The sequence below is a fragment of the Plectrocnemia conspersa genome, unplaced genomic scaffold (assembly GCF_051122295.1).
Source record: "Plectrocnemia conspersa isolate PC_06_02 unplaced genomic scaffold, ASM5112229v1 ptg000013l, whole genome shotgun sequence".
Lineage (NCBI taxonomy): Eukaryota > Metazoa > Arthropoda > Insecta > Trichoptera > Polycentropodidae > Plectrocnemia > Plectrocnemia conspersa.
In genome coordinates this window covers 1,378,904-1,405,757 of record NW_028277177.1, presented here as the reverse complement: position 1 = coordinate 1,405,757, position 26,854 = coordinate 1,378,904, and the positions used below count along the sequence as shown (strand labels likewise).

General features: G+C 28.3%; 1 protein-coding gene and 1 long non-coding RNA gene across 4 annotated transcripts; one reads left to right on the top strand and one right to left on the bottom strand.

Annotated features, from left to right (window-relative positions):
* Positions 1-3,083: 3,083 nt before the first annotated feature.
* LOC148226903 (uncharacterized) lies at positions 3,084-20,895 on the bottom strand. Of its 3 annotated transcripts, none has more exons than XM_088202209.1 (6): positions 20,442-20,895; positions 12,907-13,039; positions 8,687-9,003; positions 8,305-8,510; positions 5,383-5,493; positions 3,084-3,243 (listed from the first exon to the last, which is right to left on the bottom strand). In XM_088202209.1, the coding sequence occupies exons 1-6, from the start codon at positions 20,656-20,658 to the stop codon at positions 3,157-3,159; spliced, it is 1,071 nt and encodes a 356-aa protein (XP_088058335.1). In that variant the 5' UTR covers positions 20,659-20,895; the 3' UTR covers positions 3,084-3,156. The 3 variants fall into 3 exon arrangements, with proteins under 3 accessions (XP_088058335.1, XP_088058336.1, XP_088058337.1); XM_088202210.1 differs by having other exon boundaries at positions 8,825-9,003; positions 20,442-20,814; XM_088202211.1 differs by lacking the exon at positions 5,383-5,493.
* On the top strand, positions 8,495-11,028 carry LOC148226904 (uncharacterized). The gene is made up of 2 exons (XR_015811981.1): positions 8,495-9,610; positions 9,666-11,028. It is a non-coding gene; the product is annotated as an uncharacterized LOC148226904 (long non-coding RNA).
* Positions 20,896-26,854: the final 5,959 nt, after the last annotated feature.

The following is a 26,854-nucleotide window of genomic DNA, read 5'->3' as shown; positions in this document are numbered from 1 at the left end:
ATCTGAACATACTATAGGAAGTGCGAAGAGCGAGTGACCAACAAAAAATTGCACTTCACGTTAGAATCCAAGAGTTCAACCAGATCTTCTGGATAACTTAAAGACTACGCGAAGCAAGGCTTCGAAAATACACGAAGTTCAAAATTACTAAAATAAATGCATATATCAAACCCAGTAAAAATTTAATTTTAAATAAATTATTCTTTTAAAAACAATTTCCGCTATTTTCTTTTCTGACGTGTGAAAATGTCACTTTTTACAACTGCGCACTACAAATTCCAAGTATTACCTTTCGACATAATTTATCATCTGATTATTGTTTTTTTAATACAATTTCGACACAAAGCCACAGCACGCACATATTCGACCATTGACTTAATTCAATTTTAAGAATTCCATTTTCTATATCGCTCTCTATGTGAGGCAAAGTTCACGCTTTGCAACTTAGTTCTTTAAAGGCAGATTCCTGACTTTTAATGCATCCTTGCTACACTTTCTTCGTTCTCTCTAATTGAGCATTCTATACAAATGTCACGATTGTAAAAATCTGTTCAGCCCACGCGGAATGTGATTGTATTGTATTCTAAATAGAGAACCATTCATAACGATCTCGTTAAATAAAAGACTAAAGACATGTTGTTATATATATATATTTACTAACCTGGTAAACTATAAAATAAGATAGCATTGAACTATTTAAAATTGTACCATTTACACCTACATTAGGTGCTTTGAGCCTCAACCGATTTATATAATCTTATACAAGATTTATTTTAGTTTTGCATTTTTTAAATATAATCGATCGTCAATTCATCTGTTAACTATAATGTTATTATTAATCCACCGATCACATTACTTCGTGCGGATAAAAAGTAAAAGCACACCGTTTAGTATGACTGCATGAAAATATCAGACATTTTTTTCCGGTCAACGACCGGTTTTGTGCAATAATGTCGTTATATCATGATCGAGTCCAGCCTCGGTCACTGTCACTGCCTCGGTGTCATTTCATTACTGCACAATTTTTATTAAACGCTTCCAGTGATTATCTTTTGATTTGTAGAGTGAACAAGCCAAGCGAGGTATTGGTGTCAGTCGCACTATCAAAAGTACTCCGGCATTCGAGATCAAAATCTAGGTATTCAATAGGTTATTTTTTTCAGTTTTAGAATATCATAATATTTGGCATAATATAACAATATTGATTTAAAATATTATCCCGATTATCATGTATGTTATTTTGCTTGCTTATTTGATCTTGTAAAAAACATCACTGTTCCTTTGACACCTACTAAATTGTTTGTTTGTGTATTTTCTTTAATTCGAGTCTAAATTAGGTCTCCTCATACTAAAATCCACTTCACCCATTATTAAAAATTGCTCTGTGTTTTTGAGCATGATGCAAAAATATGTGAATATCAAAAACTAAAACATTTATTTTTTTGCAGAGAGAAAATAATATGGTTAAAAATTACTAGTGACATCTATTAAGAAACAGAAAAATAATTTTAATAAAAAATATTAGTGACATCTGTTGAAAGTATAATTATTTAAAAAATTATATTATTTAATTTTTATTTAATTTCTTTGAGAAGTAATATAATTTCCTCTGATTTTAAAAATAATAAAATTTAATATGTTTTGATTTTATAAAAATAAGTATCTTAAATAATTACGTATTTCTAATATTTATGAATAACTAAAATTGCAGCGTAAATAAATGTAATATAAAAATAATCACTAACATTAAGTAATTATTTATTTTAGCTTTTATAATTAAATATTAAATTTTATTTCTATGTTTTCATAAAAAATATTTTTTAAAAATATAAAATTATAATGTTTTATTGCCATAAAGACGAGATTATTCAAACATATGTAAAATTACACGCTGGATAGTTTCATCTGAATCATTGATATTTTGGACAAAATATTAATACTTTTTATTATAATTTTAATTGAAAATTAACTTTTATACTTTTTATTTTAATTAATTTGAATTTTGAAATAGTAATAATAATATCATTAGTATTTTTTAACTGATTCTTTATTTAAATATTTTTTTATATATTTTCTACTTATAATCTAGGGCGCAAAACATACCTCAAAATCATATAAATTAATATTTATACTCTAGGACCCTCAGCTTACAGCTTATTAAATTTTGTTTAATAATGAAAATAAACATGCAGATCCATGTGTAACGCATTCGGTTGTTAGAATTAATACATATTTAATTAGAAGTTGCCAAAATTATATTTAATGGTGCGTACAAAATACAGGTTTTTATTAACAATTTTACAGCTCTTGTGAATATATGTATATATATGCGTCTGTTTTTGCCATAGTAATGCGTCACGAATCAAGTCGTATCGAAGATCGGGTTGAACTCTTAGAAATTCAGGTGAATTTAGTTGCTTTCGCTAGACATGGTCGGACAGTCGAAGAAAAGTGATGGTTTTTATTTAATTTAATATGTTTATTTAATTATTTTATTGCATGTATAATTTTGATTTCACTTTTTTTAGACATCAGAGATACATTGCTTTGAATCGTCGCCTCTGATAGGATAGTCTTTTAGATATTCCAATCTTTACCGTTCATCCCTTAATATTGCGTGAAATATTTTTGTAAACGCTTATGTTCTTCAATTCGTGTTAACCGTCTTTATAAACTGCTATTTTATTACGCGCCCCCCCCCCCACTATATGCATCAGCTACTTATTTAAATAAAATACATAGATTTAGTATTAAAATATTTTTATTTAACATCATAACGTTTCAATAACAGATATTTTTATATTATTAAATAAATATTTATCTACTGCAACACATTGATTATAAAAAATAAATATAAATGCCAACGATCGATATAAAACTATATACATTCATCAGCTTCTCTGTATTTTAACCCATAATACACTGATTACGTATTGTTTATTCTAAAATAAATAATATAAAAAATACATATTTTTTATATGAAAATATATTACAAAAGACGACTGTTTTTAATTTAATTAAAATAAATATATTTACATCTTTATGATTATAAAAATAAATAGTTACTATAAGCAAGTTTAACATTTTTCCAAATACATTTTTATAGCTGATATATTTACAAGAGAATGGAAAGTATGTACAAAACTAAATACTAAATTATTTTCTTCTTGTCATTGCGCTTCTTCCCAGCCATCCGCCATATGCCAAATTACTACCTTCTTCTGCAGGCGTAATAGCCTCCTCCTGTAAATAAAAATACAATGTAAGCATTCATGTGTATAAAATATTAAATAGCAAACAATTAAAAGAAATTGCAGTTCGTATCGTGTATTTTATTACTTCTTATAATATAATTTATGTATAATACATTTGCATTACAATGTAAAAGTATATATATATATATTTAATTAACGTGCTATACACGCTCCAATAAATAATGTAAAACGAATTTAAAAAAAAGAAGTAAATAAATATATATTTTTTTATCCAATCAAGTACCTTTGTACTGTTACAAAAATCGTAATTAGCGACCGTCACATCTTTCGCTGTTCGTTTTTGACTAATTAGAGCGTCGTTAGCGCATGCGTATACGGATCGTGATTTCAACGCATTAACGTGATCCGATTTGTTCTTATGAAAAATATAAATCTGAGCCACGAGATAAAAAGGTTGAAGTGGATTGAAACACTGCGTTTCTGCTTGAGAAACGACTCTAGAATTTCCCAAATTTTTTTTGGGTTTACAGAGTTAAAAATAATTCTGAAAATAAATTATCGCAATTAAAAGATGTGAAAAAGAAATATTACCAGGATTTATAATTATATAGATCACAGGTGTGCTGATGCGAATAAACATTAAAGCAATGCGTCATAGGTATGTACATATTCTTCAGTTAGAAATAGTGTATTCAAAAAATGGCGCAAGAAAAAAATCAATAGAAAGTGAACAAATAACATTGGCAAATTTAAAGCTTATTAGAATAACTGTTAAATATTTGAACAAATACAATTTGAGATTGTTTTCTGTAGACATATTGCTAAAATCTGTGTTTAGATGCTTAAGAGATATTATTAGTTAAGCTATTAAAATATATAAGTTAAAAAACAGATCAATATCGGGCGTCGTGTTTCGTATTATTTGATATGATTTTTATTAAAATTAAAAATTAAATATTAAATAATATTATTGTTCGAAATAAAAAAATACAAAATATCAAAACAATTATTAAACTAAATTTTGTAAACAGCCAAAATAATTTTTATTTCATCTATATGGCAGAAAAACCTAAATGTGAATTATAATTAGTATCTCATAAATGTAATAGTAAAATATAATATATTATATTACAAAACGACTAAAAGTATTGCAATTGATCTACAATAACCAAGAAATGCTTTGGTTTATAATTAAACGCAAAATTCCTATTTTAAATGATTTTTCACAAAAAATAGTTGTTTTTATTTTTATTTTTTTAAGAAATGGATGATTTTTTTTGCATAGGTCAAAGTAAATATGTTGTACGTAAGTAATATATATGTATATAATACATTTTCTATATTTTTGTATTAAAAAAAAAATTTTGTTGTTTTTTTTATGGTTATGGTGTTTCGCTAAAAATACAATTTAGCATCATCTGGAGTAGCACTTTTTTGTCATTGCATAATATTTGTTAAATCGATGCGTATTAATAGTTTAATTATTAATGTGAAAAACAGAGTATTAGTACAATTAAATTAAAATTCATCGTTCTGCGGATTTGTGAATACTGAATAGTTAATTGTTTTATATACATAAATGTAACACAAATCTTGTTGTTGCAGTGCCATAACTAGGGCTTGTACCGCCCGGGGCGATCCTTATCTTTGCTTCCCCCCTCTCTTTCCATAAAATTATCTAATACAAAATTTGACCTTCCTAAAAATATGTCATCAATATGCCAAAATTTTTATTTTGATCCCCACCCCCTTAGCTACGCCATATACCCTTCATATATTATATGCATATAAAAAAATTGTAAAACAAGTTTGTTGAAATATATTAATAGCTTAGCACGCATTCGACTCAAGCAAACAATGGGAAACATCTGGCGAAACTTCGAATTTTACCGATTTTAAGAAACTTGGTCGGCTAAGAATATTTTTATCTAAAGTGGCGGAATTTTAATGTTTTCAATACATAGATATATTTTTTAAGAACGGTCCTTCCATTGCGAAAATGCCGCCTCAGAACAAGCACCGCCCGGGGCGGTCCACATCCTTGGATTGTTATATTTTTATTTTTGTTCATATTTTTATGTAAGTTAAGATAAAAAATATATGCAAAATATTTTAGGCATTTCGACGACTCGCAAAATATAAAAAAAATTACTCTTCACTTTTATACCTTCTTATGTATAGGTTTATCGTCGATACTCCTCGACCAGTAACCACCCCATCCGTGGTCATCTTCGTGCTCGTAGTGATGCTGATGCTGAGCATGCTCGTAATAAATCACCTGAAAGCGTAACGTTCAAGCCTTTTTAGTCACACCGTGTTAAAACAATTCCACATACATACGTATATAAATATATTCGGTGTTAGTTACAATTATACTAAAGAGTTGCGTGAGTTAAGTGGAACAAACTTTTTAAAATCATACTAACGACCTAGCATATTCGGACGTAATCGAATCATCTCAGTAAAAGTTTCACTGGTCATGACTAAAAGTACCGCTAAGACTTTATGGTAACTGATTGGAGGCGATTTTGAACAAAGACCTACTTTTTGTAATTGCGGATCTTGTCATCCTTCTTCCGGTTAATTTGAAAATTATTCACAAAAATAATAATACAACAGAAAAGAAGCGGTTTGTGATTGTTACCATTATTTGTGATATGCTGACAGCTAAATGGGCTGTATAAATAGACAAATTGCTTCTAAGTAAAGTGTATTTAAATAATGATGATGGGTGACCGAGATTCGACCGCATGAGAAAAACATTTTTCTACTATCTGAACTCTGACCGAAAAAATTGTACAATAAGATTTTTACCTCAAATATATTTATTTTTGAGATATTGTCGATTGTATATATTAATTTATTATAAATTTTATTTGACGCTACTAAATTAGATACATTTATTTTCAGAATTATATTATAGGTATCTTAATAAAAAATATAACAGAAATTTTTCATTGCTTTAGTCTAAATATCGATGTATTAAAAAATAAATTAATATGTTTGAAAATAACATTATTTTTTCCTGGATTGAATCGATTCATTTAAAATGTATCCGTTTTTTAATGAATTCAGCAATTTTCGGTGCAGTAACAAAAACTGATATATCGGATTTCGGCAATTAAAGGGTTAATTGCAAAACTAATTTAATTTAATTATAATACTATTTGATTTTTAAAAAGCATATTGTCGTTCTCTGTTAAATACTAATATATTAAAAAGTTTATTTAAAAACATAATAAACATACGCTAAACAATTATTGACGTATATAAAATTTAAATAAATTGGCAGAAAATTGAATGGTCAATTATAAATGGTCAGTAGCTCTGCCTTAAACGGTCAATAAATTATTCGAATTATAGCTCGTTTAATGTAATTAGTGACCGAATAAATAAACTTTCAAAAAAAATATTGGTCAATAAAAATAGCAGTATATGGTCAGATAATAATCATAAATGGTCAGTATCATTCACAAAAACGGCCAGTGACGCTACAATTATGGAAAATAATAAAAACAAATTATTTTAAAATTACTTATATACTTTCATTATTATTTATATTCGGTTTTTACAATACAATTACATTGTATCGTTCTTTGTTAAAATTGCAACATTTGATCAAAATATTTTATAACTAACCATATAATTTAATTCAAAAAGTTTACTGTAAAAACAAACACTTATTTTATTACTAACCAATAAATATATTTATTGACCATTTATTTAACAAGTGACTTTTAAACATCATTAATTTTATTTTTGTATGTATATTTTTAAACCAATTATTATAATAGATTTTATTCAATAATGATATTTAATAGCATCTCAATTAATTTTGAACACTAAATTATAAATATTAATTTTTGAAGAAAATAAAAGTCAACTCGTATAAACAGATTTTTTGTTAGTATGTAAATATTTTATTTTTAGAGACGTTCAAACTCATATTATTCTTACTGAGACTAAATTTAATAACAACTTTTTTACCACAAAGATACAATAGCTTTATTCAAATTGAAAATTTTACGCCTAATTCAAAACCGTTATTAGTTTGCATATACATATATTTTTATATTGCTTATAAAATTATTTTACAATAAAACTATATACATGTGAAGTATAAAGTAAAAACTTAACATATAAATCTAACTGAAAAAAATGTAGAATGATTATAGTAAAAAACCTATGTATGATAGAAAAAAACTATATATCATACGTCACTATAATTTTGTAAAAAAATATGTTTTTTTATACAAAAAGTTTTTTTATGTATTTTAAGAATTCATAATTTCAATTTAGAGCACAAAACTATATTTTTCATGAATTGAGTATGTACTATGTATGTATAATATGATATTATACCTAATTATAATAATGATGCTAATAGCTATATGCGTGTATTATAATATTACGAACTCAGTCTCGAGATTTTTCGATCAAGAATTAACGAGACAGCTATGTATGAAAAAAAAATTTAAAATATTTGACGGCTAGAAAAAAATCGCTTGAAAAAAAATTACTTTTAGTATTTATTTATTTATTGAAAACTAATATTTCAGTGAAAAAAATAATGGACGCTAAAGTCAACATATTAAAATCATGTAATTAAAAAAAAAAACGCTATCGTTTTATGCATATTTTTAATTATTATGCTGTCAATGAATCATTAGATGAATTTGGCTTTAAAAAAAATAATGATATAGTTTCAAATTAAAATTTGATTATATCTATATAATGTTTTTTTTAATTCTAAGGAATAACAAAATGCCAATGGAGCAATAAGGTAAAAAGCGTGTAATTGTATATATAAATTAAGCTATTAAAGCTTTGTGTAAAGAAGTGCAAAAATGTTGTATATTGTTATTTGACCTCCGACGATTAACGACAATCTAATAAAAAAAATGTTTTTGCAAAATGTTTCTTGCCGTAAAAGGACACAGTGACCCAAATAAACACAGGAGAAATTGATTGACATCAAAAGTCCCACACCACGATTGTCCAAATATATAAAGTGAAAGGTGCAATTGAACTTGCGTATTGAGTTACTCATCAAACATCAAACAGCGCTAAATCATCGGCATCTACTGACCTTCTGCGGAGCGTGTCCTTTCTTCAAATCCAACCAAAATCTGGCAATGTTGAGCGCTAGGCCTGCAAGAGCTAAGGCGAAGAACTTGACTTGGAGATGAGCCGAGAAGAGCTGCAGCAAAAGTCCTATCTTGGCCTTCAAAACAGCACCGAGGAGCAGCAACTTCAAGATTGCCTTCTTCTTCTTCTTCTTTTTTCCTCTACCGTCTAAAAAAACCGCATATTCATCACACCGTGTAGACGTATGGTATTTGTAATTAAACGTGCGCAACAGCTAGAAAGCTATTGTTTTTATTTGTATGAGTAATATATATATATACGACTACTTTGTTAGCACTAAACTATTTAATTCATCAGTCAATAAGATGATTGTTCTACATTACCTCCAACTTCTAAATCACTCTCAGATCCATCGTCCCGCTTAATGCGGATTTTGGCAGGACCTGCTAATTCTTGATCTACCCTCAAACCCTGAATCAGAACTTCTCCGTTCTGAATGGAAGAACCCTCGATAAGTACACCTTTGTCTTCTTCTTCTTCCTCCTCCTTATCCTTATCGCCTTGGTGGATGTGAATGTTTGAAGGCTTCTGTTTCTTCTTCTTCTTCTTATCCTTTTTCTTCTTATCGTCGTTCTGTCCGGCCGATATTGTGATGGTGTCAATTCCACCGCCACTTTCTCCCTTTTTGCGCGCTTCGAATCTGAAATTTAAAAACGTATAATAATCTATATGTAGATAATATTCGAAGTCATATAAATAGCAAATATTAATCACACTACTGAACAATAACGTGCGGTACTCGAGGTACTTAGTTTTTCTGATATATTATGTAGGAGCCACTGGAGCTACGCGGGCAACACCGAGGTGGAGCAGCAGCAGAAGACTTATTCCAGCGGCCTGCTCTTCGATGTTGGTGCAATATTAACAGTGAAATAAATAATCTGCAACTATTATCTCGTTTCTCAGTGCTAACCCAATTAAGATCCCCCATATACGATAGAAATGAAAAACATAAGGCTTAATGTAATATGCAAACTGTGCTTTAAAAAAATATTTCAATTATAAATTAGTTTGATTAAAAAATAAATTATTTTAGTATTTACTAACATTTAGAACAAACAATAGGGTCGGTGCCAAATGCTATGGAATGAAGTTTAAACAGGCATTAAGCCCACACATACTATGACTATGTTGCATATTATGACTTTAACTATAGATGCACGAGAAAAAGTCTAAAATATATGTGTTAGATAATAACAAAGTGTCTGGTTCGCTCCATATAATCCAATGCGAAGACTGGAAGAGACGTGGAAGTGTATATTTAATATACATAAGCCAACATTTTATCTTTGAACACTGCAGAAAATTCATCCCCTGCTGAACATGTAAGCAGAGTTACGCTGAATCGGCCGAGGCTACTATTCATTTTTGCATTGACTGTCCAACCAGATTCAGCGTTGAAGAGAACTAGAAATGTAGTGAAACTATTTTACGTTTATCAATTCATTTTTTTATATATATAATGATGTTTGTAATCGACACGACAATGCACTTTTGAAGCTCAACCACAAAGTTATGTCACAGTTCTGCTAAGTGCTTACTATAATGCAGCGGTTACTTATAACGAGTAGTCACGGCATTTCTGTCGTTTCACGGTTGATGGAAATGTAAGCGTCAGTTTAATTTCTTTCCAGTCGCACAATTTTACACACACTCGCCCATTGTGTGATATATGAAAGTTTCATATTGCATTCGACAATCGATCGCCATATTGCATTCGGCAAAGAGACATTTTCACCGACCCACATACTTTTTTCATTAATCGCCTTACCAATTAGTTATGGGGATATGTATATATAAAACTGTTTTTAATACTAATATTATACAACAAACATTTTCTAAAGATCTGCACTGTAAAATATAGTTTAATATTAATCGATAGCAATCAATAAAAGTGGGTCAAATGGTATTAAATTACGAGATGAATGATATATCAGTTTTATACTGTAATTATGATATATGATATTACAGTGTCACATGAATAAATCAATTTAAAAAAAAACTTTATTTAAAATAGCCTGATTTTAATTTTTTTTAAATTTGCGGCCTTTTGAATATTTGATATCTTGTCATTTTTATTTTAATAAGTTATTTTTTATGCCAAAATGTGTTTTTTCGTAATGTGGGATTATTTAGGACATGTTCAGCAAAAATTTTGTTATGGCCAAGATGCGCGAATTTCATGCTCGTTATTATTCCGCTGGCGTGCGTGAAGTGCGGACGTGGGAATAAGTATATGTATTGTTAAGCACGTAGAAAATATAGAATAAAATATTAAAACTGCAATTCACGTGTTTTGTTGGTTCTTCAAAGCCCCGGTAAGACGCACGTAAATAAGAAAAATGCTGTCTTTTCGAGAAGAAAAAATAAAAAACTTTTTAGTCTATTTAAAATTACGGAAAGTGTACAACAAACATATGAATTTAAGTTTGCCTTTAGTGCAATTCGTGATTTTTTCAACACTGATATTGATTTTAAAATATTTAATATTCGTCTAATGAATATTGTAATGCTAAAAATATATTTAGTAGTTACTAATATGTTAAACGCATTCCTATTTAACTTGATTTAAAAAAAGCATCAAGTAGTTATGAATGTAGTTTTAAACCAATTTTCTATTTTTTTTCTATTCCATTGTATTTGGTACTGACCCTATTCATTGTTCTAGTAGTGTTTTCGATATTGTTCGGATGCGTAAAATATCCAAGGAATAAAAATCAATTAGTTTTAAGGCCCATTATTATGAGTCTTTCACAACTAATTATAATTCAATAAATAAAGGTGGTCGCAATAGAAATATTTGAGTTAAAACTTCTATTTCTACGTTCATTTTATAAGAAAATTATTTGCACAATACATAAAATATAAAAGTGTTTTTTAGTTTCTATCGTATGTTCGGAATTATTGTTAATTAATAAATTATAATTCTGATCGATTATCACATATCATGATTTTCCATATTTTCTTAATATCACGGAGGAATAATATAATAAAATCAAGATAGGTCATGCATAGTAAAATATATTAATTTAAATTTGTTATAATGATTTATAATTGATAAAATAAACTGATTTTTAGTCGAGCATCTCTCTACTTACTTTATAGTCATTGATTGTGTTTACACAGTTATAACGTAATAGACTAAAGCAGCGGAAGATTTACAATAAATATTATTTTGCTATATTTTTAATAAAATGATATATGTATATTAGTAAAAAAAATATTTTGAGAGAAACTTTTTAATTATTAGAAGCTTTTTGATAAAAATCAAATACTTAAATTTGTAAATAAATCGGTTCGTATATTTTAGTAATTTAAAAATTGCTTAAAAACTAATGTTAATAAAATTATAATGCACTTTTTTTGTCATTTATGTATGATTTAAGGACGTAATCTTGTATTCAAAATAATAAAAATAATAAAAAAAATAATGAAACAAAAATCATTTAAATAAATAAAATTTTATAATAAAAAAATAAAAAATAAATTATAATAAATAATCATATTGACATAAGCATATTTAATAAAAAATATTGCCTTTTTATTATAAATAACCAAATCAAAATGTTAATTTTTAAGATAACATTTATTTACATTTGTATAATATTATCTAATATATAAAAAAACGACAAACTCTAATGATTTTATAATAGTAATATCGAGAAAAAGTGATGTTTGGAAAAGAATTGTAAAATTGTTTATAATCTTTCTTGACAAATTAGGTATTTTTCATAAAACTCCGGAAGTTTTTTTTATTAAGAAAGTTTTAAAAAGAAATTAACGGATGTTGCTTAACATCCAATTATTATATAATTAAGTAATTTAGTATCTAATACCTATTCTTGAAATATAAAAACCGGTCATTGAACATTACAAATTTGTACAAATATATTACGCGTTACGTATTTTAATTGGACAGCTTTATTCATTTCGATTTTATCTCAAAGTATCCAGAGTATAATCGTGATATAGGGTCCAAATTTTAGAACTGTATTTCTTACAAAAAATGTAAATAATGTGCTTCTTTGTTGCTATTTATTATATTAACCAGAAGTCATATTGGGAAAATTTCCCAAATCAATGAAACAATCAGAAGTATCGCAACATACAAAAGTTTCCCATAACTATAATATAATAAACTCAAATTAGTAGTACTAACACTAGTCTAATTTGATAATTTACGACGTTTATTAACAAAGCAAGCTATAAATTTAGTGTAATTAATTTAGAAATATAGCCCTTTGGCCCTACGCTACGCAAATTTTCGCAGCGCTTAAGCCTCTAACGGGCCGTGTTTTGGGAACCAGGTGAGACGTTAGGCGATTTATGTAAATTTGTAAACCTACGCAAATTCCCTTCGATGTGCGTAGATGAAAAAAAAATGTAATTAATTACAGCGCAGTAGCTGTAAGGCACGCCGATGTCTTCCCACCATTAGAAAGCCACAATTATGTCGTCATCGTTCTGTTGTTCCATTGACACCGAATGCCGGTTCAGAAAATCGCCGGGTATCTACGGGTAATTGTCCTTTGGAAGTGCTCACCTGTATAGGCTCTTTTGGAGGATGTTTGTCAACTCGTTAATAGCCAACATCAACTTTTGACCGATGGCCGAAGGCGATTCGGGCATTTCGGACAACTGCCTTCCGTTCATCACCGCATCTCTGTCTGCTTCGTCTAAAAAACAGAAAAAAATAAAGGTGTCAATTAGTATAGCAATTCAATTAATCTATTTATATAACAAATTACAGTGTATCTTAAAAAAAATATTAACATTTACAACACAAATTATAAATTATTATTTTGGCGATGAAATTCTAAAACATTTATTTCTTATTTAAAATCATTTAATCTGGTATATTTTTTTAAAATTTATTTAAATTAAAGAAAGGGCTTATAATATACAAATCTTATAAACCTGACGTTTAATAGCTAAATGATATTTAAATATTTAAAAATAAAATCACACACCTAAAAATATGTTCACTATCGCACATAAATTGCCTAGCACCTCATAGCTATCGCCGTGAATATTTTTGTGTCTGACAAGTCTGTTAAGGAGCTGGGTGTCTCATGTAAGGGAGCGCTGACGTCCTTGCCGCAATGTTAAGAATAAAGGACGCAGTCGCGACTCTATAAGACACTATACGTCTCACAGCAAAAATCGCCTAGTATCGACAAATTGCTGACATCTCCTCTAAGCATCTTTAAAAACTGCATCATTTATAACACCCTGCATCGAAAATACAATAATTTAATCGCCTTAAAGAAATACGAATACGATTAGCTTTTAAATATACTATATGATATATTTAAAAGTATTTAATTTAGTAGCCATATAAACTAACGAATGGTAGTCAATCATATTAGTTCCTAGACAAAGTGTTTCTACCTAAAACAGTTTTACATAAACTAGGTACTAGTGAAGGTAATAATGTGAAAAGTAACCGCCCATCTACAAAGTGACTTCAGATCTTTTTGTTAAGACAAAGAATCCGCATTTGTGCGAATGCCTTGAAACACTTTCAGGTCATTAGCACATAACAAATATTAGTTCTTAATTTCCGCATGTATGTCATTGACCAAGAGAAGAAAAACCATAATAAAAACCCAAATTGATACTCATACCATAACTCACATACTAACGACGAATTTTGAGAAGCATAAATATTAAATTGAAGCACATTGTCTCACTGCAGTCATTGGAAAGCGACGATGATGGTTGCGTTTTTAGAGAGTCACCCGGAAGCGACACTGACATGAAAATGTACAATACGACCTAATTAATCTGAATAAACACTATTCATTACATCAGACTTACGTGAGATAGTTTTTTTTAATATTCCGTTGTAATTTGCCAGGCGTAAGCCTAATGCGTTACAACGTTTTTGCGTAAGTTTAACCATAAACCGGTGACATTTATATAAATAATTATAATTTAATATTTATATTTTAATTTATAATTAATAGATATTAAAATGAAACAATACAATAAATATCTAGTTAAAACAATACACATTGTCTCGCTGAAATAATCGGGAAGCGACGATGATGGTTGCGTTTGTTGAGAGCCACCCGGAAGACACACTGACACGAAAATGTACAATACGACCTAATTATTTTAATAAACATTGTTTTCCTTGGATCAAAATTATATGAGAAAGATTTTTAACTTCCGTTGTAATCTGACACGCGTAAGCCCAATGCGCTACAACGGGATAAATCAGTATCAAATGGATAAGTTTTAATTAATAGATATTAATTTGAAACTTTACACTAAATACAATAAATATTGCAGAAGCGATGATGATGGTTCCGTTTATAGAGCGCACCCGGAAGACACACTGACGAGAAAATGTACATTATGCCCTAATTAATGAATATAAAGAGTTTTTTAACTTCTACAATACTGTAGTCATTGGGATATGACGACTATGGTTGCGTTTGTAGAGAGCCATCCGGAAGAGTAACTTCCGTAGTAATTTAACAGGTGTAAGCCTAGTTAAATCAATCAGATATATGAAAACATAAAAAGTAAGTATTCACCATCAGACTGGAAATCAATGAAACTTTTATAAATAATAATAAATTATTATTTGTATTTTAATTAATTAATATATGTCACTTTGCAGCTAAGGCCGGATTTTACACACTTAAATTATATGTATTTATAAAAGTAGATTATTGTAGCACTTCTCACATACTGATGGCAGTTCGAGAAAATGCTATCAAAATCGTTTACATAAACGAAGAATAAGTTTATGACAAACTTTGTCGAATGCTTTTAGAATGTTAGATATCGACCTGAATTTAAGAATTGCTGAGCTTTGTCATTACCTTCGAGATGCATAATAACATAGTGACCGTGTAGCGACGCGGACGAAAACCGTGTTACCGCTGAAGTCTAATTATGGGTATACTCGAAGCGACGAGTATCATAGCTCACATACTGACGAGAACCATTTACGTAGCTTGATATTATCATGTTCCTGATATTTGAATGCTCTTAAAGAATAGTTAAAGCACAGAAGCATCTTTTACGTTATTTTATTGTAGGTTAAAGCGTTTTACGACTTATTTACTTGAAACCATCTGTTTTATATACGAATTTAAAAGGTACATATGACAATTTCATGACGGTCATTACTTTATTATATAAAATTTATTGTAATTGAGCATAAATGCTGGACATAAATTTAAGATGTGCATAATTTTAAATACAATGATTCTATATTGTATTGCATATATTATTCACAGTAGAAATAACATATTGCGTTAAATTTAACGCTTTTTATATATCGTTAACTATTAAAAACAATGAGAAAAATAAAATTAAATATAATTTTTAACTTTTAAGTATGATTTAAAATAATAACTCTAAGACAACATACTTTTTTATTATCAATAACAAATAGTCATAAAAATTGGAAAGTATACAATAAACGTTTTTGAAGTTTAATATTATACAATCTTAATGATAAACAATATATCTTTACATTATGAAAAATTAACTGCATTAAAAATGTTTGTTGGCATTAAAAAGTATTCATTTTGGGTCATAGATAACTGCTTAAAGTTTTACAGCTGGTCGTTTGATTAATGTATTGTTGAAAAATACACAATTTAAATATAAACGGAACTATGTTTTTTTATATTATATATTTAATTGATTAAATCTTAACTGTTAGTATTCAATGAGATTAAAAAACTATTTTAATTGCATCTAAGAGATAATATATAATATAATAATATAAAAAATAATGTATAATATTTTTGATGTAGAGAACTGTACTAGTGAAGTACCGCAAGGATAATATTTTATTGTTAGTGAAACTGACAACTCACTATTTCTATTTATTGATATTTTATTAGTGAAGTTTAGACATTTAAAAAAAATATAAATATTAACTAGCTAAGATTAATTTTAATATAATATATAAACTTAAGAATCAATGTCATTCATCGTGATTTAAACATTATTGTAAATATATCGTTGCAATATGGCAGGCATTACAACCAGATCAACACAACCAACAACTACTAATTAAGTAGTAAAACAGCAGACTAAAATCAAAGTTAATGAGTGATAAAATATATCAATGTTAATACGTTGCTAAATATAAAATGGCTAGAATAAATTATTATTTTATATTACTATCTAAAAACAATTGTCAGGGGTATCAAATGTTTATTATCAAAAATGTTTTTTTTTTAATAATCAGTGGAGACATCACAAGTGTGAAACATCAAATAATCATATACACCGTTATGTCGCGTTGTTGTTGTTACATACTTGAATAACCATCGTTTACACACGTCTCGTCACCCTTTGATTCGCGCGTTTAACGGTACGCGTAAAAGTGAGCCATGTTAAGGCAGGTTTGGCGTGGTCATCTCGGATATTAACGACTTGTCATTTTTCAACGGACATTGGAAAATAAGGCTTCACTTTCAGATGCGGAAGCCGCGAGCTGGTTCTTACCACATACTTTTAAGGATGTCGGTCCTATATGGGTGTCGGGGTTTTTGGGTTAACGACAACAAATTGCTACAGTTTTACAGAGATCTCCAAATAAAGAACAGTATTTTTATGGAGTGAAATAATTTAAAAACAAGTCTTAGGAAATCATTTCCATTACAATATTCAATGCGTTTGAAAAAACACGTTACTTGTTCTAGGTCTTAAATAAATAAAATACTATTTTTATGAGAAAAATATTTGAAGGGGTTCGTAAAAAGACGCTGAACTTATAATTCAGAAACATTAGTTCGATTCCCCGCAGCCTAATTAAATATACTGACGTGCTAACATTTAGTATATTAAAAATATGTCACTGAATCAGTCTGATGTTGACACAACACCTATTTTTATATGTTTTTAGAATGTACTGATAGTTATTTGAATTTGTTTTATTATGCATTTTAAAACATTGAATTAAACTTATATAAAAACTCAACTTTTCAACTTAATTTTTAACTTAACGGAAAAAAACATATTTTTTTAACGCAAGCGACCATTCCCGCACTTCTACGTTTTAATATTACTTATATACTGTGGAAATATGTAATATTTTCACTGTAACTGAATATCAATAATAAAAACCATATGTTGTTATCTGACTGATTATTTACGTATTAATAAGTATTGGTATAATCAGTTCAAAAAATAAATGGCATATATTGTCGTTTATTTGAATTGCAAGAACTGCAAAAGCTTTTGAAGTTATAACTGGAGCTTTCTTTTGCAGAATTTATATTTGTAAATAGAGATTTTTTTTTATTTAATATTATTATTTCACAAAAAAATCGTTCTCTTAAAAAATATTGAGAGCAAATATATACTAAATTAAAACATTAAATATTTTTATTATTAAGATTTCATTAGAAAAAATATTCTAAATTAAAATGTAATATTTTATATGTAAAGATAAAACGTTTTTTGGACACAGATCTCCAAAAAATGTACATATATTTTTAATCAATACGATTTGCGGCCTTGTTTCAAAATAGCGATTATTTCAAAATATAAAAAAAGTTGTAGAGAAAGAACTAAAATAGTTACAAATGGCAAGATTTTTTTTATCATGTAAAAAATATTGTTTTAAATAAAACCGTATTTTATAAATAAAACTAGGTAATATTTATTGAAACCTATATACTTTTTTATAAATAAATATAGATTTTGATATAATATTAAATTTAATTAAATTTTGTATTATAATGCTTAAAATATAATACATAAATAATTTATCTACACGAGCAAACAAATAAAAATATTTTCATGCCATCCAAAATTTTCTCACTATTCTGACAATTAAAAGTCAAATTTTGATTTAAATTAAATATGATTTATTTCACATATTTAAAAAATAAATCAAAAGGGCAGTAAAACATTAAAGTTTATCTATGATTTTAAAACGTTACTGACTTATATTTTGCAATTTATATTATTAAAAAACATAAATATTGAATTTATATTTTATTATTATTTCACATTAATATAAGGGTAAGCGTTAAATGTGAGGCTCTCGAGCCGAATGCGGCTCTTTTGATTTGTGCTCGTGGGTTGATTTATTTAATGCTATTATATCACTAAATATTATAGTTCTTTTAAACATATTATATTTACTTCTTTACCTAATATAATATTATCAATTTACTTTTAAACAGGGGTCGCCAATCAACCGGGCAAAATCACATAAAAAATAGTTTAAGGTCTGCTAAATCGCTCAGATTTTAAATATATCTAGTACAAACGCTAATTGTCGGTCATTAATTGAGAGCCCCTGATAGGTGACAATTGTGAAAATAAATTGCACGCTTTAGCGCGTCCCTGACGCATTCTCGGTCACATATCTTCACGTATCAATTATTTATTGCGCTTGCGCACAATTCACTATCCCCGAAATTTGACACATAACCTAAAAACTTACTTTCATTACATAACCCATTACAGATCACAATTTTCCCATAAAAACAATGCCAAAAAGCGTAATTCACTTTCTCTTCTACGCTTACTCTTTGCGGTATGAAAAGAGTATATCAATAATTTTATGGCATAAAGGGTTTATTTTTTTCTACATCCTACCGAACTCTTTTAAAACCGGTTTTGTTTTCGAACAGAGTGATGTATCGGCACTCTTACTTCGTCCCAGAAACAAGTACCGTTTCGGTAAGTCGGATGACATCAAACGCATTCAGACAGACATTCATCTATGCCAATTAACCTTCTTTCAGACAGATCTAAATCGATCGATTGATTTGCACAGTGAAAACAGTAGTCGAAATATGGTTTTATAATTGCGCAAATTAGCGGTTCGATTCGTTCAATTTGCGCATATTTAGCGAAGAGACGAAAATGATTTGATATGATAATTATTCGATTAAATGAACGAGAATGAAAGTAATATATGTGAATTTTTGCACGATAATATTGCATCATTTGTATATATTTTAATTAAATGTAATGCTATTCAGTGTGGACAAAAAAGCGGTCTTTTACCGTTCAATTAATTTATCTAGCGTGTTAGGAATGCATACATTAATATACTGTTCCTAAATCATATTTACATTATAACAGTAAAGCAGCAAATATATGTTTTATGCAAATAAGAATTTCTGTGAAGATTAACGAATAACGTTGGAGCAAAATATGTTATAATGTGATTGATAGACAAAACGAAAAAATCAGTAATCGTATGAAAATAGGTAAAGTCGTGCTGTCGTGAAGTAAAAGTTGGTAAGAATCTGAACCTTTACACTAGAGATGGTCTAAGCATGATCATGACCTTTCGGGTGATAGATTAATATATGCAAATATGTCAATGAAAGGTAATTTGTGAGACTCATCCATCATATGCAAATGAAGCATTGCAATAATTTATTATTAAAAATAAAAAAATTATAATTTTATTAAAAAAAATATTTATGAGGAAAAATAATTGAATGCGTTGCACGAACAACGATGAACGGCACAAATGAAAGTAATTGCTTATAATATTATTTATGTCATATTTGAGACATCTAATTATTAAAATAATAATTATAAAACATATAAATATGTATTTAAACTAATAACATATCACACAACGTTTAAGTTGAAATAGTCGATATTGCGGCATTAAACTATAGCTTTGTGAATTATATGTTATAAAGGTTTAAAACTGCTTGACCTATATGAGCCAAACAATGTTAACAATAAGGTTTATTCAATATTCATAAATTTGATTTCTCACATTAGTTTTATGAATCACTTAAAATACCGTAGGCGAGAGGCGTTGGGATGGGCACTAACCTAAATACTTATACAAGATTTATAACCAATATAATAACCTATCATTAATATCCTAAAATCTGCTACTTCTTATCATAGAGATCAATGACTAAAATATAATAATGGCTAATGATGACAGAATATTATATTTAAATTATGTATATATATATATATATATATATATATATATATATATATATATATATATATATATATATATATATATATATATATATATATATATATATATATATATATATGTGTATTTAAGTTACTAAGAGTAGAAAAATATATAAAAAAGCTCACCTCCCCAACTCCTCATTTCCATATTAAGGCTTGCTTCCCAACCGTCCAGTAGCCTTCCGGCTTTTTCCCTGATACAGGTCATAGGTTGACCACCAAAGCCACACATAATCACGTCCATCAGGTCTGAATAATAAGCACTTCTTCCCTGTTCCTGTGTCGCCACACAGGACGATAAGGCCAGCAGGCCCACAAAGGCCAATCGGACCTTTCCTAGCATCTTCGATATATCGTCAGAGTCCTATTGACACAGATGAAGGCGCTTTCTCCGAAGGGAAGATAGCAAACGCGCTGCAGGTTCAAGGCCAACTGAGCTTCGTGCTGTACGAATCGCTCTTATGAAGAGCCAGTGGTGCTAAATGGGCGGCACGCGGGTAGACATGAATTATTTATGCGCGTATATGAATAAAATTCATGTCAAAATTTCACCGCGAATCGGCGACGCAAAAATTCGAGCGAAATATTCATATGCATGGTCCTGTTATATATTTGGAATAATATGATTTTTTTATAATTGGAATCGTTACAGTTTATTATTTTAAGATATAGTTGTAATAGTGCATGATTGAATAACAGCAATAAAATTATCTGTTTACAGTTTCCGATAATTTCATAATGAATATGGTCTACATACAATTCTTTATGATGCATCAACTATTATAGATGTTTTATCTTTAAGCTAAATTATTTCAGTACTAAATCATTTGCTTTTAAGAAATTTGAATATGAGTTTCCTCAATATTCTTTTTACATAAATTGTTCCAGCTCCTTGTAGCTTTCGCAGAAAACATCCTCGCGTATGTCTTGTACAAGTGGTACAAGTTCTTAAGCGCGTACTTCCTGGCTGAGCAGGGATTGTAATAAAACCGGTATTACCAATACTGACATAATTAATATTATTTTTAAAAAATGACTGAAAAAATAATCCGAGTACCGCTCGCATGATTTACCATATTTATTGATTCCTATTAATTATTACAACTATTATTTCGAAATATTTAATATTACGAATTTTGTTTTTAGAAAATTCGGGCTCCAAATTTTTCTTCTTTTGGAACAATAAATCTAAGACAATGTCGTCTTTGACAAAATATTGTTTTTGATCTACCGCTTCTGGATATTCTCTAATTTTTTATACCTGAGGCCAGAGCACCACTTGCCAATTTATTCCAATAAAATATTTTACTCATTATTTTTTGCCATGATTATTCAAAAAAACCTTGTGAGAAAAAAGTGCCTAGGAAATTGTAAATATTGTATTTTTATTGTGCAAAATGGGAAAATTTTTGAAAAAAAAACTTATTTTGATATTTTTATGTTTAAGATGAGATTTATATATAATATTGCAAATTCAATATCGATTTTAGAAAATCGCAATAATATTTAATAATAAAATAATTTAATATTAAAAAAAAATATAATAAATATAATATTAAAAAAAAAAACATTTTGCGCAATTTTACTTATTGCTAATATTTAACGTAGATGTTTAGTAAAGCATATTCCGTGAACTATTTAAGTGAAAATATATCTGAATTGAGATAAAAGTGTACAAATAGTAGAAAAAATTTCGTGTATGCAATATCTGCTTTAGTTTTCACTTCGCCAGCCATCCCTATCATAAAAAGAGCGCGGTAAATTCTTTGTTAAATAACAGTTAGGTACCGCTAGATTTTTTTGCGATTTAACAATTTTATTCCTTTTATATTGATATCTCGTGCATATGCAAAAATACAAAAATATCAAATATGTAAAGTTAAATTTGCTGGATTTTTTTGCATAGGTAGGGTGGTCTGATATTCTACCCTATGATCTACTTCGATATCGAACTACTTGGGTTAGTCCCCTTCAATGAGCATCATTTTATTATACGCTTTTGCTTTCAAGCAATATTGCCATCCTCGTTTTCGTAGTTCTAAACCATTTAGATATCGTTTTCAACAAATAATATGTACGGATTTAAAAAATATTTTTTTTACCGGTATTTTATTTTGTAATAAACTGAACGTCAGTTTTTGGCTCAATTCCGGTATTACCGGTATTGCAATCCCTAGTTAAGAATAAGGTACGCAATCGTGACTCTCTACTAAAAAAAAACGTGCAACGACTGATTGTTGACATCATCTCTCAGTAATCAAAAAAATACACGCTACATCAATACTGGTACATACACTCGAAAGTAAAACATACGTATAAGGTTTTCTCGCATTAATGCCACATTTTACAAAAAAAAAAACACATTATTTTTGGCTTAGACGTATGCCGACTGACTTTATCACCAGAGCTTAAGATTTAATAACATAATATTTGGATTTTTAAATGTTGCTAAAAGCTTTTTGACCGTTTTTATACCTACTGATGGCACCTCTATTTTGTGATTAAATGTTTTTTTGATAAACGCAACAAACGTATTGTGTTGAAAGTGAATCGGAAATATATTGTTATAGCATCGCATAACAAAACCCAGCATATTCGACATCTAATCGCAAAATTTAAGACTTTTCTGTCAAAACCATGAGAATATGTAGAATATGTGAAACTTAGTAAAGTGACTTGTGAGAGATAAACGGTGAATAATAATACCTGGAAGATATGGGGTCGAATCCCATATGAATTCTAGTGTTTTTTTAATTACTATCGTATCTGTAATATCAGAATTAGTAATTTTTATAAAATTATAATTCGAATCGATCTCCAAAGTTCAGGTTTTTTTAGATTTTTCTAATCTCACGGATGAATATCGTAATAAATAATTAAAATAAATTATTTTTTTCAATGAATTAAACTTTTGTCATTATATAAAATGTTTATTTATTTAAAAAAATAAAACACTGTTAGAAAAAAGGAAGTTATAAATGAAAAGGTTGCAAATAACATATTAAAAATCAATAAAACTAAATATTTTCATAAAAAATTACCAAAATTTTTTTTTTCCAATGTCATTACAAAACTACAATAAGTAAATAAAATATAATGCAAATAAATATTTATGACTTAGAAATGTCTAAATATTAGGTATGCATTTCACAGGACACTGCGTTGCAAATAACTTTTATTTTAAAATCAAAATTCTAATAAGATTTTATATTAAAAAATCTGTGAGCACTAGAATTCTTTGAGAATAATAAAAATAGTTAAATCCCATGTATCCTATGTAAATGCTTTGTCCATAGGATCAATTAGTACATCATTGGTTAGGTAAGCATCTTTGATACTGTTCGCAGATATTCATAAAAAATAAGGATTTATATTTCAACTTCATCTTGATCAAGCACTTTGATAAAAAAATGTTGATATCAAATCTTGAAACCAACATTCGATTGGCAATTTAGACAAGAAAACTTGTAAAATTCAATGACCTTGAATGGAAAGATCAATCTAATATAGTGTAAGATATATGCCAGATAAGCCAAATCATATATATACTAAAGAAGAACAGAGATACATTCCACCGTACACTTTATATTCTTATGACATGCTCAAGTTGCGCCCGTAAAGAATTTTAACTATATTTATAGCGTTAAAAATCCAACGATTTTTTAACGTCAATTTTACAGAGTTAATAACTAGGTGAGGCATAATACTATTCACCCATCCACTTTATGTTAAGTAAAGTTCTATGTTATTGTTAGATACAGGAGTACTTCAAAGTTCAATTCTAGGTCTGATATTGTTTAATGAGCGATTTGAAAAAAAAGTCAGAAAATAACATAGTTCAATAGTTAAACTTAAAAATAAGGTTAAATTAATTTTAATGTGATATGATAAAAATGTTGTGATTATATTTACTCTAAGAATAAAAATTATTATAACATCAACTATCAAAAATAAAATTGTAGAATCAATGCATGAAATGGCAAAGTATTTTGAACATTAGATTTTAAACTTTAATGGAAATTTAATATAGAAAGAGCAAAACTGTCTTCTTCTTTGCCATAAAAGTAAATTAAATATTAAAAAATAAACATATTTTTAAAGTAATGATCTTTTGTCTGCGAAAATATATTATTTTAAAGAATATACGCAAACTGACTTCAAATATTTTATTTAGAATTTGTCGTTCTAGAAAGTGGGTCATTGAAAATGTTTGAGAACCGTCGATTTAAAACGTATAATACGTTTCCTTGAAAATGTTTTTATTATACGAATTGTTCTTATCTGTATGATTATCTCTAAAACATGATCTCGGTCAGTATATATTATACATATTTCTATATGATAGTAAAAAAAAAACTTTCTAGGCAATATAATACATTTTTCCAAGTACTGTTAAATAATAGTTAAGATAAACCGTTTATATTACACCATGATTCGTGTTCTAAAAACTAGGTACTACCGGATCTTGTTCTTGATCAATGACAGAATGTGACACCATGACACAAAGATGACAGCTTGTCAACAACACTTGTTTGAAAGTAATGGATGTCTTTTTTAATAACGTTACAGTATAAATCGCTAAATAAATACGTACTATTTGACTACCACTAATTAATAATTTAATTAGAAGCGAGCATCCTTGCAAATTTACCTCTCGCACGATAAAGTGCCTGGTTAATTCACATACATATTCAATTGCCTCAATCAGCATTAATTTGCACACAAAGGGGATGATTTTTGGGGTTAACGTGACTAAGCGAACAACGTTCATTTGTATGCAATGGCTTTCAAACGTTTTATATATTAGTATCCTTTGTTAAGATTTGATTAAAAGTGAGGAGACTCTAAATGGATAATTGGAAAATATTAAAAAAATTATATATTCTACAATAGTATACTTTCTCGAACATTAGTCATATATTCATATTTTCACCATCACTTTGCTTAAAAATAGGATATCTATCAGAATGCACGTGTTTATGAATAATATAAATATGATATTTCAGTCTTTAAAATAGAGTTTTAATCAAAATATTCCTAAGGGCTTAATTTAAATTGGAAACAGTGTTTTTATAGTAGTGCTTAATAAAACATTTTGTGACATATACAATTAATTACTTTTTTTCATGTTCTAAAATTTTTGCACTGTAGTAGGTCGATAACCTTGTTATTTTATTATTATTATATTATCGCTATTACATTGTATTTTTTATTATACTTCATGTCTTGCTCTAATGGCATCTTTAATTTTATTAACTTATAAAATTAATAATGTTCCAATAACTTTATTTATCATATTTAAGATCGCTCCTTTTATAGTGAATATTAATTTTTTTATTAAAAAAATCTCGCAACACAATGTATTTTATTAGTTTATTTTAATAAAAATAAAATTGAATTGTCGGGATCATCTGTAATCGTTGCGTCAAAATGAATCGCAAAGATTTGTTAAAAGCTAATTAAAATAATTTATTTATTTGTGTCTCTCAGACTTTCTGGGAACTGTTTTTTGTATACGATGTATATACGGGATACATTAACAGTTTCAAAACACTAGTAAAAACCATTAAACAATTAAGAAGGTCGGTGCCAAATAATAAAGGATTATTCGATCATCATAACGCTGAAATTAATATAATAAGTTTGAAACTGCAATTCAAACTTTTTCTCCTGGTGCGCCAGATTCGGCACGCGAGCCGTACATTACCAATCCATAGTAGTTAGGTTATGTAATACTTGCAAATAAAATTTGATTTAGTACAACATTGAGATGCTAAATATTTTCGTAAAATTTAAATAAATAATACAATTGTTTGTAGGACTATGTAAAAAATCAAAATTGTCGTGATCATCTATAATTGTTGCGTCAAAATTAGACGCAAGCATCTGCTAAAAGTTATGATTGTAATAAATTAATTTGTGTCTCAGACCTTCTAAGAATTTTTTTTTGTATACGATATATATATATATAGCGTCGATAAAATTTTATCTCATAACACTTAACACATCAACAGTGATCCAGTTGTATATCCTTGTATTAAAAATGTATAAATAACATTAATTTAACGCTACGTGCTCATTTATTGAGAGCTCACCCTCCCCTTTTAAATGTTATAGTTTATGCGACATAAAAAATCTAGATTTTGCTCCGAGCGCTGAAAATCCTCGAATCGAACAGGTGTACCGTTCGTCTGCATACATAACCTCAAAAAACTGGACTGCAGAAAAAAATCAACGGAACTAATTCGGGTAGTTAGTCGACACGTAACCGATATAGGCGAGCAAGTATCGCTGAATGCATCTTAAAAACCAGATATGAAATTGAGGACGCAGGAAAGAACTGGAATTACGTGTCGCATCAATAGTGAGACGCCATTCCGAGCGATTAAAACAATATTCGGAATACTTACCAGGTTTAGACCTGCAAGATTTTAAGTCTTTCGGTCACGTAGGCACCTGAATTGGCAAAAAGAATTTGAAATTTAAAATAGGAAACGTGTAATAGCACGCACTCGGATGTTTGGCCGATGATGCCTATG